This window comes from Sylvia atricapilla, chromosome 8, assembly GCF_009819655.1.
Source record: "Sylvia atricapilla isolate bSylAtr1 chromosome 8, bSylAtr1.pri, whole genome shotgun sequence".
NCBI lineage: Eukaryota > Metazoa > Chordata > Aves > Passeriformes > Sylviidae > Sylvia > Sylvia atricapilla.
This window is the reverse complement of record NC_089147.1, coordinates 26,889,208-26,906,464: the sequence shown is the minus strand read 5'-3', so window position 1 is coordinate 26,906,464 and position 17,257 is coordinate 26,889,208. Positions and strand designations below refer to the sequence as shown.

The following is a 17,257-nucleotide window of genomic DNA, read 5'->3' as shown; positions in this document are numbered from 1 at the left end:
TTTACCTCCCATCAGGAGATGATCAGCCTGCTTGTTCACTTTCCCTCACCCACCAATTCCCCCACAATTTCATCACACTGGTCCTTTAAAATAAATCCATAAATTGGTCACTGGATGCAGCACACTGTTGTAGCAGGAAGAGCAAAGGATAGAAATGGTATTGAGTAAGTACCACCCTTTTTATTCTGATGATGTCCCTTTTGCTAGCTTGCCTTGTGCTGTCAGAATAGCAAGGCCTGCCATGGCTACTGGGGCTGCGCTGCCGGGCGAGGCGGCGCTGCAGGGAATGCTCTGGGGACAGACCCTGCAGGCAATGAACAGAGCAATGAACCTGGCAGCGAGCAGGAGCAGCGCTGGGGGCCCAGCACTCCTGGCAGCTCTGGCCAGGGCTGCCTGGGGAGTGTGGCAGGGACACTGTCTCGGTGGCCACTCCGTTCACTCGCAGGTCCAACAAATATTGTTGCCTCTCCAGCACCCAGCTGGCAGGAAGGGCCAGTCCAGCTACACGGTGTCAAGAGGTTCCTCCCAGCACAGCTTCCATTGGTTTCACACTAATTGTAAATTAAATAGCAAGGGGCACCAGATAGATCTCACAAGTGATTTGATTGGTGACTAAGCAAGCGTGTCCCGTGCCCTGCTCACAGGGACTGCTGGGCTAGGGAGCCCTTCATGTGCTCCCAGTTGTTGTACAGGGCGTAGAGGCCGGTCAGCGTCAGACCCGCGATCCCACCTCGTGCTATGCCGCGCACTCCGCCTGGAAAAAACAAAACACACGGCAGCTCATTAGTGCTACTTGCAGGAAATGGTCAGACAACAGCAGCTTCCAATAAGCTGTTTAAATCCAAAGCTATCTTAATGAACAGTGCTTTCTTGAGTAAGTCTCCAGAAAGAGTCCCTGTGCTTTTCCTATCTTCCTCTCAAACCTGCTGCCAGGCTCATGGTCACTCATTCCTGATCCTGATTCTGCTGGAATGACTTCCTCTCAAACTGTGTTACAACTACTGCTTCAGGGAACCACTGTGGAGCACTGGAAGCCAAGATGGCTTTTCCCAGCTCCTACTTAATCTATTTGATCTGTCCTTATTACATTTGTCTTTACAGTTAGACATGCTCTCCTCCAGTGACAGAATCTCCTCCTGGTTTTCAATTATGATAACTAGCTCTGGGCAGGAGGGAAATAAGTGAACAAAACAGCAGCTGATAAGGACATAACATTGGGCTCGAGATTCATTAGGGCCATCATGCAAAACCTATCACTGCTTTTGTGTCTTTGGAATTTTAAAACTTTTCAGTAAAAAAATAGGAAGTAGATGGAAGGGATTAACTGGCAGAGGTATTTACTGTGGTGTACATTGAACAGCTTTCTTTATTCTTTTATTAATAATCTGAATTATCACCTTGCAGTGGTAAAAATTGAGTCACACAGGTGATTAAAGTCTTAAGGTACTGGTCAGCACTTTAGTGTAAGGCAGAAATACAGGGCAGGTTTGGCTCCTGCCTGCAGGTAGTGCCCCTGGGAGTCAGCTGCCATCCTACCCCCACTCCATCCATGTGAGGACTGGGCTGTACAGGGGCACAAGCAGAGACTTCTGCTGCTTTTACTGAACAGCAAAACACTTCTGTGCCTTGGCAGCGCTCCCTGAATGCACTATAAATGTACAGAACACCTGGGAGTATGACCCTCAATGCTAGGAAAACTTCAGTGAGTTTGATTCTGCAATGTTTATCATTGCAGCTGAACCAAGCTAGATAATGTGTACAGTGTATAGAACAAGGCCAGGTTCTGCCGACAGCAAGATAAAAACCCTGCCTGCTTTATTGGGGAAATTGGCACTGCAGTTCAGGTTCCTCAAACTTGAAAACAGATGTATTTCAGTAATCAGAGAGATTGAGATTGGGTTTTTTTTTTTTTCTTTCCATTATGGGTCATAAAGTTGTCTCCCAGAATTGCTTTTAGTGAGGCAAGAAGCTGCTGGCATCAGCTAGGCTGACACTGTGTCACCTGTGTTGCAAGGGTAAATGGGTTTCACTGGAGTTGTTAAACCTCCCTGTACTGCCCAGGCATGTAATGAAACCAAGAAGCTGCAGAAGTAGACCTTGGTATTACAAGCCATGTCTAGCCATAGTTCCTAGAAATTTTATTGCCAGACCAGCTGTGAAGATTAAGAGTTTTTTAGGGTACAAGTCTGAGTTCACTGCTGTAACTGTTGAGAACTCAACAGATCAAAGAAAAGCCTTACTGAGTATGATCTATGTGCCTAAATCAGCATTTAGGAAAGCAAATGTAGATGTCCGTGTTTGCTAATTGATCCTGAATTTGTTGCACAAAAAGCTTTTCATATGAAGGGCTTGCAGCTGGGTACACAAAACTAACCATGTGTAAGCACTGTCTGGCAAAAAGCCACAGGTGAAATTTAAAGAACACTTTGTACAAAACAAGTATTTGAGACACTGTTAAAAATACTGACTCCTCTTTCCTGCTGGGGTAAATGAATACAACATTAGAGGCCAATTTTCTGCTGTTCATATCATGATTCGAGAGATCACAGCAGAACTCCCAAAGGGGGCTCATGACCATCCGGTGTATGAGGAAATGTGGAACATCCCCACAGAATGCAATGCACTGCAGAACTGTGACTACTCCTGTAGGCTCTTTCCTCACCCCCAGGTTCAATTCCTCTCCTTTCTCCTTAAAATCCTATTCTTCCCATGCAAGTGCAGGTAGCTGAAGGATGATCAAGGCTGACTCCAGGTTCTGTGAATCGGGGTTGCACAAGAAATGTGGCATCTTTAATTCAGATGGCTGAGCTGTTTTCTAGCATCCACGTATGAGGACTTTAGATGTGCTGCTCCTACCATAACAAATATTGGTATTCTCATGTGCTGAGCCAGCCAGGTGAGGATGGCAGCTCTGAACCCACTGGCAAGAGTCAACCACAGGGCCTAAAGCCATCTGTAGGTCTGCAGACAACTTAGGGACACTGCTGGAGATGTTTCATGAACAGGGTACTAAACTTGAGCAGTAGGTACAGGTGCCTGACTGAGAGAGAAAATATCCAAGAAAACATGCAGGAAGTGTTTCTTTACCCGTGTTTCTATACTATGCTTCTGCTATAGAAAGATGGGGTTTGGTTTTTTTTGGTAGCAGTTGCTCCTGGCTTCTGAACTACCCACAGTAATTACAGAGAAAAAAAAAAAAAAAAGGAAATAAAACTTTTCCTTTCCCTAGCTGGTCAGATTTGTGTCAAGTAAATATGTCCAGGTCTGTGGCAGGCTTCAAACAGTAATGCACTTTAGAATGCAGCCCTGTTGCTGGGTGGAAAATCTTAGGGCCTCTGACAAAATTAACTTGTTAACAAAAAAAAAGAGTAAAACTCTCCACTCCCATCCCAGCTGTGTTTGCATGATAGAGTATGTTCCCACCCCTCCTCTGCAATCACTCTCTGCAAGCCTTTGATACCAAGTCCGCCCTGACAAGCCCTGCTGAAACGTGGCCATGAGCCCCTGATCTTGCACGTCCCACTAAAGATAAAGGTTTCAGCTGACAGACTTGTGGAAGCAGGTATTCTGAGATCATCAGGCACCTTGCACAAGAGTTGAGAACTGCTGTGGGTTTCCAAAGGTAGATATGATGCTCTCTAAATAGGAAATTAGTTCTCTAGTTTCAGCTGCTGCACTCTTTCACCACCAGGTACTGTCCCTCCTCCATGCATTTCAAGAGGTTCCAGCTTCCACTGGGCCATGGCACAGCTCACATTCCAGTGCTCTGTGCCTGGGCACACAGCATTCCAACAGCACTGCTCTGCATTTCAGCATGGCAGCAGCCACTCCTAACACTGAGCTGCTCTTGTCCAATGGGTAAAACCAAGAGGGCAAAATCTTCCATTTAGAACCTTACTGTCTCTGTTTTCAGAATGTTACTTCAATGTCCTGGGATACTTTAAGCAAGAACCATCCAACAGCAAGGCATTACAAATACTTTCACCAAAATCTCAGCCCCACATACTTATGCCAAACAAAAGAAGAATCTTTAAGTTGCAATTAGCTTCCTGTCTTTCAATCTCTCTTGGATACTCTGAATGAAAACAGCTTCTCTTCCTCCAGAGCCTTCAGGAATAAAAATCCTTTTAAGTGGTTTAAAGGGCTCAACTCAAGTGTACAAGGCAATCTGTTTGGCTCCAAATTCAAGCTCAGTAACTGGACCATCTGAACCATCCTGCAGTCATTTGTTTGAACATCTGTGGGTGGCCTGATGTCATTAGAAAATATCAAGAGTTTCCTCCTTTTGCTCCATGGGGTTCATTTAATGAAATCTTGTAAGTAGTGGGCAAAGTCCATGGATACTGAAATTACTGAGGAAACGGGTAAACTTCTATTTGGAAGCAAGATATATTCCAGAAAAGCATCTTCCATTTCCATATTGCTGCAGCTAAGGCAGTATTGTGCTCAGAATACAGAAACAACAAAGCTTAACAGAGGGAACATTTCTTGTAATTACTGTGCTATGAAGGCTGAATTAGAAACAGTAGGAATCTACAATTTAATTGACTAGTTTGGAAGTACTAGAGCTGTGTAAGTCACTTTGCAAACATGATTAAAATTTGCTGTCTTCTCACTGAGTGAAAGCAGCAGCACCTGTCTGACTACAGGTGACTTTAGCTACTGTAAATGGCAACTGCAAATCCTGCAACTCCCTGCAGTTCTGAGTTCATTGTTCCTGCCTAGCAGAGCTGGCCAGCACTGAAGGCAGCACCGCTTTCAGTGGCTGTAGTGCTGCTTGTACATTGTTCTCCTCTTTTCCTTATTTCAGATTAAAAAAAAAATCCTTTCTCTAAACATCATTTGATTGATAATCCTATAGACTTGTTATCTTCCTTAATAAAGAGGTCCCTTAATTTCCAAAATGCCTGACAGCCCTAGACTTAAGCGATGACAAGTTCCTCACTTTTTCCAAACACTGCAGTGAAGATACCCCAGGCCTCTACCTGCAGCAATCACCCAAAAGCTCTTCTTTACCCTCCCCAGCCAAGAGAAAAAAGGAAACAGCCCTGTCTAGCCCAAAGGAAAACCTGGGTTGGGCTCAGAGAGCAAGCTTTTTACAGCTCAAGAAGTTGTCAGCTAACACAATTGCCCTGAACTACTCACTGGATGTCACAAAACTGATCTTTAGCTCCAGCCAGATTTTACTGCTGGCAATAAAACATTTAACTGTTCCTAATTCATAACATACTGACTTTCCAGGGTTGTGTTCTGAGGTTTTAAAATGACAACTACTACCTTCAGCTATTGCTAGCATGCAATTCCCTTCTTTTCAGACACACACCATTTTCTGTACCAGGTTAGGGAACATCTATTGTTCCAAAGGCACGAGATGCTGTACCTAGGATGGTGTCCCTGCTGCACAAAAGTAAACAAAGGAATTTAATTTGTCCAAAGAATTAGTTTACTTTTGTTGCTGTTACCCTAACCTCAAGAGAGGAAAAAATTATCCCAGAAAAAGAACATCTACAACCTGTGTCACCCTCAGAGAAGAGGTAAAGGCTGGTTAACTGTTTTTAACTTCCTAACCGAAGTCAGTCAGGAATTCCAGTGGGAAATTAACTGCTGTCACACTGGTCAGGCCAAAGTCCCACCTAGCTCACTATCTTTTCCTGAGGGATCAATCCTCCTCTTGAGGAGGAGTGTAGGAGGCTCAGCCAGCTGCACCTTTGTGACAACTGGAACCATGTATTTCCATGGTGGGAGGGTCTAACAGTGGCACAGTGACAATCATTTCTGTTTGGTGCGTTGTTACTTTCATGACTAATACAATTATATGAAAACCAAATAAAGATGGACAGTTTGGAAAAGAGGTTGGAAACACAAGCAAGGAGGCTAAACATTTGTTTTAAGATATGTTTGTAACATTTATCAGAAAAACCATGGCATAATTTCTGCCTTTGCTTAAAATTGAAGAATAAAGAATAGTATCTATTAAATGGAAAAAGGTAAGTTCCTTGTGGACTTAGTATATCAGATCCACTTTTAGCAAAACTTGAATTGACTGAGTTGCTGTAACATTTCTATTGCATATGCCACTGGCAGAGGAACCCAAAGGGTTTTCTTCTAACTATTACCCAAACTGAATGTTCTGGGTAGAAGTTAAGTGGTGAGCTCAAAAAATTGCTCCCATGAAATTGTAAGACTGGTGTAACTAATTAATATATACTCTTATTGCTGCATTTGGGCTAAAATCAAGTAAATCAAAGTCAGTAGTTGTGGCTTTAAATTTAAATAAATGTGAAAGCCAGAGATCCCTTTGGTCAGATGAACTGAGCAGAAGTTGTTTGAAAACTCCTCACATCAGTTTTCTATTCCCACTCAGTAGGTGTCTTTTGACCTGAGCCATGCAGCACTGCTGAGATGGAGGCCAGCTATCACTGCTTTTAATGGGGATTGACTTGAACTGCTTCAGTCACTTCAATGAGTGATGGCACTGCCACTGAATGCAGGGAGGGGGCTCAGTTACCACTGTCCTCACTGGCAGAGTTTTCAATCCTCTCTTACCTTCTCCCACACAAGCTGTGTCAAGTAGCTTTACACAACTGCTGACATTAAATGGCTTTAGAACGTGCACATTCTGTTTGACTGCTGCCATTTTGGTAATGATTAACACTTCTACAAGGACAAATTGTGAAAACTGGGACCAGTTTGGGGCAACAAATCTCAGCCTTCACAAAGTCTTCCCACTATTTTTTTCCTGTCCACTCATCACATGCTTAATCATTGGTTTTAGATATTCAGTCTGGGTTTTGCAGTGTAGAGAGGAGAGTTTTTCAGTGCAGCAGGGCTGCTGCTGTGATTCCTCCATCAGTGCTGTGGTTTAAGCATGAAGTTAGAATAAAAGACCTGCCATACGTTATCCCATTTCTTCTGAAGTATGTTCCTGATCTCTTCACAAAGCAGGAACGATGGAAGTGGGAAATCTGAGCCTTTGAACAGCACTGCCTACAACTTTGTATCCACCCCCTGTGGCCTCCAGAGCAGCCTTGATTTGCAAAGGCACATTTGTGCGAGCTTCCAGCTGACATTAAAATATGGAGATTTATAACTCAGTCTCCTTGGCAGCTTTTACATTTTCCTTTTCTCAATGCCAACACATCATGGCTTCCATGTAACACAGGCAATTATTACAGTCTTGATATGTCAGATGTGTGTTGAACTCTTGCATGGTTTAACAATGGTTTAAATATTCAAGGTTTTAAGGTAAATATATATGCTTATGCAGGGTAAAGGCTGAACTTTCAAGTTTTACCATACAGAATAAGAAAGGGTGTTCTGGCATAAGGTGACAGGAGAGGCAGCAGTTTCTCTGCACTGTGGTTCATATGCACAACACACACTTGAAATACAACACTGTAATGAACAGAGATTTACTGATTCCATGTGCATTTAGCAGAGCTGCCATTAGCTCTGTAGATCTTGTGCTACAAAACAAATGTCCCACTGTGCTCTGGTAATAAAAACCTTACTAGTGTCAAATGACTGTGCATGTGATTGCAGTAGTTATCCATGGTTGCATTGTGCCAAAAAATGATTACACATAATGCCAGCTCTATACCTCTGAAAGGTAAGGGGAATGCTTCTCCTGGAGTATTAGTTCTCCTTATTAATAAACTCCTACAGAAAATATTAGGCTTCTATATGCTACTCTTTCCAGCTGTTTTTGGTAATCTGTCACGTCACTCATGAAATTCCAAGGCAAAAAATGGATTACAGGAGAGCTATGTGCCCTTGCAAAGTTAGGAGTCTCATATTTATGAAGGCTGCTGCAGCCAATTATTTTTGGCTTCAGGTAGTCTAAGCCATCAGGAAAATAGAGTTACTCAAACAGTTTTGCCCCATATATAAAGCAGGCCTTCAGGAACACTGTTAAGACACTGAGGCTCAGTTAGACATGCAAAAGTACAGAGGTTAATTCTTGCACTATCTCCTCCATAAAATGCAGGTGAGTCACGCAGCCAAACATTTACTGAGTTACTTAAAACATTTTTCCATGTGCTAATGTCAATCTGTGGTACTCAGCAACCTCTAAAAAAGATGACACCTCCAATTGTTAAGCTTGGTATGTGTGTTGACAGTCATTTTACGGATGAAGCTCAGACTCTCTCTCCTGGAAACAATTCAGTTTGCATCAGCAAACTCACCTTAAATCCATGCTGTTCTCAAACAACCTTGTTAGTGGTTTTGACCACTACGCAAAGACTAGAATCCTACCATCAGACAATAGTTTCATGAACACCTAAGTAATAATTTCATAAATACACCAATTTTCCTGTGTGCAGGGTTTTTGCAGCTCCAGGTACCACTATCATGTGAATTACTATCACATGGATCACTTGTAGTAAATTTCACCTTCATGCAATCAAGTTCTGTGTTTTGCTTCCTGTCCCCATTCACTCTGGAAGGTATTCCCATTCACCAGCATTCACTCATGGATTTGAGAAACAATTAGTTTTGTTCCTGCTATTGCTGAAAACATGGTTAGGAATGAGGTGGGTATGTATTTTATACATATATCTGAGGAAATAAATGACTATTTCTTCAGTATATATGTACAACAGTCAAAATTTGGCTCTCATGCTTACTGTCAGTCCTGTGTAGTTGCAAAGAATCAAATTAAATTGAGCTGTATTTTTTTTAGTGCAAATTTTCCTTAAGTACCCTTAGTTGGGTGAAAAATGTAGTGGGTTAGGGGATATTGAGCTAACAGCCATTTTTACACTGTCAATTTTCAGAGCAGGACAGTATTTAGTAAAAGTAATAAGAATCCTAATAACTAGGATAAGCCCAAGAGAAGTAAAAGGAGAAATATTTTGCTACTCTACCAGTGCTTTTGTATAGCATTCCTGTCAAGGTTCCAGCAGCTATGGTGTTCAGGTCATCTTCCGCACCTCGTGTTTTTTCAATGATGACTCCAAATGCACTGTAAAGCAGAGCTGGGGGGAAAAAAATTAATTAAAAAAACCTTCCATGGTCTGAGGCCCAAAGCTTAGAATCCAGGCTTGGTGTAGCTATTTAGACTACACTTCTGAAGAACAGATTCTCTGCTTATTTGAAGGGAATCCTCTGCAAAATCCCATCTTTAGTGTTTCTTTTCCAAATCTCTTTCTGTATAGCTATTTCTTCTTTCTCAAGCTATAATTTGGTTATAAAGTAGCATTCTTCATGACAATATGTGCTATAAAACACTGACTGAAGTTAAACCTATTTTGCTAGTTTGAATTTGAAAATTCAGGGTTTAAATTTGTACTGGCAGTTTCATGCTGCCTTCTGTGGATGTCATGAAACTAAACCCAGCACTTTTTAGGTAGAGAAAATTGCTGTCTGCTGTGTGACAGTGATGAAATGTGAGTTAAATACAGCACTCAGATCATGCTACCAAGAGCTACCAAGACAATGGGCTATGTTTCTTTTAAAAATGACTATTAGAATGCTTGGGATTTGACATTTACAACTGCTTCACCTCTGCTTGTGCATGAAATCTTTATCCCCAGAGGGCCTTTTGCTTTGGGATAACTTCAGGGACTGTCCTGGAAAGGACTAGAAAGAGAAATGTATGTGGTTTGTGGCATGGATGCATTTATCATTTATGCATTTTTGATGAAAGGAAAAGCCTCCCTGTCCTGACCCCTCAAGACGTATTTCATGCTGACAAAGAACAGTAGAGTATGCCACCATTTTGAAGTGATAAAGTCAATGCCATTTAATTCATTCCTTGCCTTCCAAGATTTTTAAATCTTTTCTTCTCCTAAAAGGCAGTAAATCCTTCATAAGCAACCATAATAATGTCAATGAGTTAACAGCAGTATTGTTCTCCATTCAGCACAGGCAAGGGTATTTTAGCTTGTCTTAGCAGCAAGTAGATTAACAATGAGGGAAGGAAAAACTGAATTCAACACAATTTTTTAAAACAGTTCCACACAGATGTTGCCTCTGTGGTCAGGAGCAGAATTACAAAAATTCTCAGTAGTGAGAAAAAGAATCTCTGAGGTACAGAAAGGCTGCACAAGGTGAAATAAGATACAAAAATAGTTCAGCTCCTTGAAAGGAATTTCTCTGGTAGCTAGGACAAGACAGAGGTCCACCAGAATCACAAATATAAAGTTTCTGCTTAACTCTGTGATTTTGGAGGCCATATTTTGTAAGAAAAATAACAATTTGTTACTGGAATGCACAAACATTTTCTTGAGTAATCTTTCTTCAAACACAGCTGAAAAAACCTGTTAATGTGTCACTTAAACTGAAACCTTGAACTGCAGTGTGCCTGCATCTCAGTTCTCAGACATGTTTTTGTTAGACTTGGAACAAAAAAAAAAAAAAGGAAAAAAAAAGGAAAAAAATGCAAACAAAAATGCCCTAATAAAACTCAGCAGGCAACATACATTTCATAAAGAAAAAGTGCCTTTCTTGCTGTAGCTCAGAATCGTATCTCTATACTATGCCTCAAAAGCCAATGCCTAAATTAAATGGCAGCTAATCTGCTCTTCAGAAATAAGACTGAAATAGAATGTCAAAGATGCAACTTAGCCTATGCTTTGATGCATTTCTCAAAAGTCAAATGGATGTAGACTGGGTTATAACATGATGTAGTCTCTTATTTAATGCTCCTAAGTTCTACTACAACTCTGTAGGAAAACAAGTTCCATCATTACCTTTCTTCAAACTAATTCAATCAATTTTGGATTTCTCCTTTTAAAGTTACTGCATCAGTTTTCAACTTTAAAGATTGTGGAAGACTGGGGGAAGATTAAAAAAATCTGTATTTTCTGGGGCATTAGTTATTTTGCTGACTTCTATGAAACAATCTCGTTTTTCTGAGGCAACTGATGTGATTTCATTCCACAGCTCCCTCCTACCCAAACCTCAGTTTACAGAAGCTTTTTCCCATACATCAAGCTATTGGTAATTTTCCTTTTTTCTAACCCACATTAGTTGTAAGCAACATTTAGGTTGCAATACCTGCACTTTTTCCTGACAGATTTAATAATGAAAATTTAGAGAATACTTGTACTCAGATAATACACAAATACACTTTCCCAACAATTACATCTTTAAATTGATTTCTCTGTGAAGGAATGACTTTACTTACCCAGAGATCCCAGAGTGTTAGCCCATAATGCTCCTTGCCTTGTCACCATATTTAGAATTCTGTAAAGGAGTTAAAAAGATGTGAAAACCTTAAGCACTCTATGTTTACATCAAGGCAGTATTTATGACAGTAGGGCTTGTGCGTTTACACTATATATGTGGTTAATAAAACTGCAATGATGAACTAAAAGCTTTTGAAAGCAAATATTCAGTCCTGTCACATTATAAGAAAATCTTTCTGTGTTTCAAGGCAAACTTGACCCTCCCCAAGACTCATCTCTTCCCTTCAAACAACTTTCTAACCCAAGTTGTCCTTCCTTACGTGGTGACAGCACACAGCTCCTGGAAGAACTGATACACACATTAGTGTCTCCAAGAAAGCCTCTGCTCCTCTACAAGGACAGTGTCAGGGAGTGTGGGGATGTCTGAGCAAACGGTGTGAGCAGCAAAGAAAGTCAGCAGGGAAAGAGACAGTCTCTTACAAACCCATCTGCCCACTGAGCCCCCAGCAAAATGCCCAGAGGGGTGTGTGTGTGTGTAAGGACTGTGTGTAGGCTTCCAGACTAGCACTAAAGAGGAAAACAGAACCTTTAGTGCGCTCTCAGGGAAGCACAATGCCACCTCTTGCTGGCACCAGCTGTCTCCAGAACGGTGACAACAGCAGCCAGAAGGAATGACTGATCTTTATCTCCCAGCAGTGTAACACTATCCCAGGCACAGTATTGCTCTGGACAGCTGACTACCACTGGAACTTAATTCAGCTTTTAATGTCTGACACTTTCATTGCTTTATGCTCCTTCTGATTTAGATTTCCATTGTTTTTCCTTTTTTTATAATTTTCATTAGGACACAGGTCATTACTGAACATGGTTAGACAATGAACTAAACAATAACGGAATATTTCATTTAGAAACAAGAGGGGAAAAAATATAAGCGGCTAGGGTATTGATAACCTCTCCTTAATTAGAACCCCCACCTTTTAACTTTATATTCATTCTGAATTGATAAGAGAATCATTAATTCTAACAACCATGACATGCTGTGAGACATTTGATGACAAGTGAGTAACAGCAACATTAAAATTCATTAAGAAAGAAATCTGTGTACATTAAAGATAAATTTGGAGGAAATCTAGCTAAGCAAGTCTGTTCTCTGCACCTGAAGAGGGAAAAACAGAACTTAATGCACTGTTGGAAGGTGATGACCTTTAGCAGACCTTTGCCTTGCAGAGCCAGGATAAGAGCAGTGTGTGCACTGACTGCCACCTCCTGGGCTTGACCTGAAGTTTGTGCTTAACATCAGCTTTATCCAACTCTGCTCATTCCAAGCCCTGAAATATAGTTCTGTTCATGTAGAGCATTATGAAAGAGTCATAATCACAGTGGTGAGTATTTTGACAAAGAAGGGGATGAATACAGAAACAATTTAAAAAGGAGCAGAGCCAATATAAACTGTACCAGGAAATATTAAATTGCTCTTCTAAAATTCCCTTGTTCTGAAGTAATCTGGGAGTGAAATTTTCCTATGTTTTCCCCCAGTTATTCTGTTCCTCTACCTTCCAATGTCTCTTTCACTTAGGTTTTCCTTTAGTTCCTTTCTAAGCTACCACTATTTTAAGATGAGCCATCCTGTTGAAACATGTTCCTGTCTTTGCTGCATTCTTTCAAGCAGTTAGGTAAGGTGAAAACACGGCAATGTCATGGATGCCACAGCCCAGAACAGCTCCCCACTGCAGTGCCTGCTCAGCAGCATGCACCAATGTCATCCCTAATGCATATCCAGGCAGGCCCAGCTCTGCATTTGAATCTTTTCCTGGTTGTGAAAAGCTTGGGAAAGAAGGGAGACTCAGACAAATTACAGCAAAAAATAGCTCAAGGCAAACACTGCTGCTTATGGGAATATTTCTATATATGAAAACCATGCTTTGAATTTGATGGAGATTTTTAGTAAACATCAAAGTAGTAATTATTTCTCAAATATTTAAGTCACAGGACGCACCATTTGTGACTAAATAAAAAGCAAAAAGGTTAAACTGAACCTTACTGTAACTAAAAACATGTAGTAACTTGATCAACACAAATACTGACTCCCATTTGTCCCCAGGAAACAAAAGAGAACCCAAAACATTTATTTTTGCAGTATATTCAGATCTAGCCTTGTATAAATTGGAAGAAACAACTCTGTCACTAAGAAGTAAATTTTTTTTAGATGGAACACTTACTGTACATTTCTAGGTTTTGACCATGCCATATTCTGTGTCTCCTTCAAGCCAAGTCTCAAACCATTCAGTGCACCAAATGCTGCCCCTGGTTGGAATAATATCAGTTATTACTTTTTAAGAAGAATAAACAATACTAGAAGCAAATACTGAGAACAGAATTCAGTGTATAAAGTAAAATCAAACATCTCTTAAAGACTAGAACAGGCAATGTCTTGCAGAACAAGCCATTTACAATCTCATCAATCAGTGTAGGGCACAGGTGTTACCTGGAGAGCTGGGAAAAGTGAAAACCACAACCACCCACCTGTCATACAACATCCTCCAATGGTGAAAAAGGCCAGCTCAAATCTGCCCCGAGTTTTGTTGGCTCCTGTGGGCAAGATAAACTCATCTGTATCCTGGGGGAAAACAGAAACAAATGCTTTTGTATTTTCCAAGTCTAGTTCAAAATGTTAGCCATATTAATTTTTCTCTTTAATCCATGCAATAAACTGAAGATGGATGAGTATTTCTGGAAAATTCTTGCCTACAGTAGCACAGAGATTGAATATACTACGTGTATCCTGCATTAAGCATGAAAAAGGACTGTAAAAAGTTTAACTGGCTGAGTGGTTTTTTTTTTTGTTTTTTATGTTGTTTTGTTTTTTTTTTTTTTATTTTTTTTTTTTTTTTTGTTTTTTTTTTATTATTTTTTTGCCCTAAACGTGCTAACTTGTTATAAATTACATCAGTCAGCCAAGGAACTCATACTGTGTGGGTTGTTTTTGTTTTTAATGACTATTTGCTTAATTATTAATTTCATCTTGCAGCAGGCAATACAAACCTTCCAAAAACATTCCTGTTGTCTGATTATATAGCACTGTCTCCTCACTGAGCAACCCAGTCTGACACAATAATGAATTAAGTTTCCCACAACTCTGATACTGAGTAAAAATTGCCTTTTTATGAAAAGAGGTACTTCCTTGCACTGAAATAAGTGACCTATTTTAAGGATGTGGAAAATGCAAGGAATACACTCAAAACTAGTGATGATCAGGCATGAAATATGTGAGGCTGGTTAATTTTTTATTTATCCATCTTTCATTTTGTCTCCAAGGGACACACTTGTGCTCTTGCAAATCAGTGGTCTAAAAAGCCAGAGAAATGGCCTAGAGAAACTGGCATGTGTGTAGAGATTAGCTGTGCCAAGGCACTTCTTCAGTAGGAGACACTGAAGATGCCTGTTGTTGATAAGGTGCTGAAGCAGATCTCTTTTAAGCTTCTGTGTTTTCCAGTCATAGTATTATCCAGCCCTACTTAAGTGACACATGACTCCAACAGCTGCAGGCTCAAGGAAATGCATTTTAAGGGGTTTTATTGGCCCACACTTGACACTGAATGTGAATGGCAATACAGAAAAAACAGCTCCTAAAATTGTGAATAGTATTACCAATACAATGAACTTATAATAACGTTTCTATCTTCCTTGTAACTAGACAGCTGGAGAAATTCAGTGCTTCAGTGTAAGATCCTCAACAGTAAGGCTGACTTTCCTGCTGCATTTTGAAAACAAACAGATGGACTTTAAACACCAGGAGACCCCTCACCTCTCCACACGCACCCTCACAAAACCCCCAAATTTAAAGGCTAATAATTGAAGTTCTTATATTCTGAAGTATTAGCTCTTTTTCCTTCAGTATTTAGAATCCTAGGAATCTGTGGAGACTTTAGTGCAACCCCCATGGTTAAAAGAAGGGTTAGTTACTGCTGGGCACTCAGAGCCATTCCCATGTGTCGTGATTCTGTAAGGAAGGAGACCTCACAGCTTGTATGGACAACTTGTTCAGGTAAAAAAATGGAACTCCTTTTATTTCAATGCACTTTGCTATTACTTCAGCACACTTAGTGGTAACATGAAGGGCAGTGAAGTGTTACAACACAGACTGCAGGCTCTAGTGTTACATCAGTAGGTATTTTTAGAACTGTATCATGACACTAATGCCAACTCCTTTGCATTTAAAGCAAACTTATCTTTTGTTTCTAAAATCTCTTAGATTTTTACACACACACATTGTTCCAAAATCCCTGCTATGCTGTTTATAACACTGACATGTTCTCAGACAAACTGTACCAACTAAAGAAAACAACTTTAGAGAGTGTTTTTGGAGAAAGTCTAAATAATCTCAGCTTCTTTCTGACCACTGAACAACAGCAGCCACAGTACTGAACCCACTTCCACCAGAGGCATAGCTGTGGTTTTCTATCCTTCTGGAAATGTTACATTGTAATCTGGACTCCAACAGCTTGGAGGGCCCAGAACTGCGTGTAGAGCTTCCACTTAAAGAGAAACAGTGACCCAGTGCACCATGAAACATGCACAGAACTTAGCAGATACTATGCAACTGTAGATCTTTAAGTGCTAATTCTACAAAACTTGATGTTGTCAGATATTAGGAGCCATACGTGTAGAAAAATACTAAATAAAATCATTGATATGCATCCTAATTGGATTAAATTGAACACTTTCAGCTACAGTTAATATTTATGAAAAAGGAAAACATTACTTGATTTCATTATTTTTCCTTATGATGGCCTTGTTTTATATTAACTGATAATAAGATGTGCAATTGTGACAGCTACATTATTCTATAGAATAAAATGGGCATTTTTACTTCATCATGGTCTCCCTTCAGCTGGGTAATGACATAAGGACAGTGATGGCAAAGCCTGTTATCAGGTCTGGAGCTTGGCTGAACACCTCAGTAAACTGACTGAACTCCTCACAGTTCAGAAAACTCATCCCTGAAAAGAGGGGAGAGGTTCTGGCTGCTTTTGCTGATTGAAGGGGCTCAGGGAAGGTATGAACAGTGCCAGAACTTGTGTGAATTGGGCTGTCTGCCTCAAGGCAGGGAGAGAGATTTCTTCCCAACAGCAGCAGGCTTATATTGACACAAGAGCCCTACCTATCCTCTGCATTATATGTGCTTATTTTCTTCCAGATGTCACAGCACTCCAAAATTTATTAGAGACAATACTGAAAAAATTGTTTCTTTCCACTGTTTTTCAGTTCAGGACTTTGGTGTAGAGTGCCCAGTTCTGCAGGAGGTTTGAGGTGCTCACCTATGATCATGCAAACACTGAAATCGAGTTCAACACAACAAATACAAGCCATTTTCTCTCTCACCTGTACTAGGTACTTGGGGTCCAAGTTTAAATACGGTGACAAAGGGCTCATCCCAGTTACTAAAAGGAAAAAACATACAACACTTTAACACCACCTTCCGTAGCAACAAATCACATCCTGTAAAGCAAAAAGGGGCAGATCTCATGCGTGGCAGCAAGGAAAATTCCGCCGTGAAGTTGCCCAACTCCTTAAAAGGCGGCACGAGCCGGCAACTGCCCCCTGGCAGGAAGCGGAACGGGAGCCGCCGGCATGAGGGGAACACCACGTCCCTGCGACCGGCGCCACACGCGGCCCCCGCCGAGGCCGGCACCTCCACGCCCACCCCCGGGAGTCACCGGCGGTCGGGATCGGCTTCCCGCGGCCGGGCGGCGGCGGAGCCCCCCGGGGCCGCGTGATTCCCGACATCGGCACCGCCAGGGCTCCCGGTCCCGGCCTCCCGGCCCTGCCGCGGCCGGTGCGCGGAGACTGGCCCCCTGGGCCGGCCCCGCCCGCCGCCCCAGTACTCACGCGGCACCCCGGCCAGGTCGGCGTGCGAGTACCCGAGCCCGCCGGCGCCGAAGAGGCCGCCGAGCCCGGTGCCCTTGGAGTTCCCGCCGCCCTCCATGGCGGCCCCGCGCCCGCCGCCCTCGCCACCGCCAACGACTGCCGCAAACCGCGGCCGTAAAGGGCCGCAAAGTGCCGTCCGGCCCCGCTGCTTTGCGGGTCGCCATGGCGACGGGGTGAGGCGCGCCGGGCGCCATCTT

The 17,257-nt window shown here is 41.8% G+C and overlaps 1 protein-coding gene and 1 non-coding gene across 3 annotated transcripts; both read right to left on the bottom strand.

The window, feature by feature from the left end:
* Positions 1-160: 160 nt before the first annotated feature.
* Positions 161-17,181, bottom strand: TIMM23B (translocase of inner mitochondrial membrane 23 homolog B). 2 transcript variants are annotated; one of them, XM_066324214.1, is made up of 7 exons: positions 17,022-17,180; positions 16,515-16,573; positions 13,656-13,749; positions 13,352-13,436; positions 11,132-11,190; positions 8,868-8,978; positions 161-754 (listed from the first exon to the last, which is right to left on the bottom strand). In XM_066324214.1, the coding sequence occupies exons 1-7, from the start codon at positions 17,116-17,118 to the stop codon at positions 639-641; spliced, it is 621 nt and encodes a 206-aa protein (XP_066180311.1). In that variant the 5' UTR covers positions 17,119-17,180; the 3' UTR covers positions 161-638. The 2 variants fall into 2 exon arrangements, with proteins under 2 accessions (XP_066180311.1, XP_066180312.1); XM_066324215.1 differs by lacking the exon at positions 8,868-8,978 and having other exon boundaries at positions 17,022-17,181.
* On the bottom strand, positions 11,678-11,880 carry LOC136364600 (small nucleolar RNA SNORA74). The gene has a single exon (XR_010744183.1). It is a non-coding gene; the product is annotated as a small nucleolar RNA SNORA74 (small nucleolar RNA).
* Positions 17,182-17,257: the final 76 nt, after the last annotated feature.

Bases quoted from the DNA above. Each gene is read 5' to 3' on its own strand.
- TIMM23B (XM_066324214.1), bottom strand. From the start codon at position 17,118: ATGGAGGGCGGCGGGAACTCCAAGGGCACCGGGCTCGGCGGCCTCTTC. The intron at 8,979-11,131 runs GTAAGTAAAGTC...TTTTCCCCCCAG, and splicing joins TAACACTCTGGGATCTCTGG to CTCTGCTTTACAGTGCATTT. The intron at 755-8,867 runs GTAGAGTAGCAA...TGTTTTTTCCAG, and splicing joins AATGCTATACAAAAGCACTG to GCGGAGTGCGCGGCATAGCA.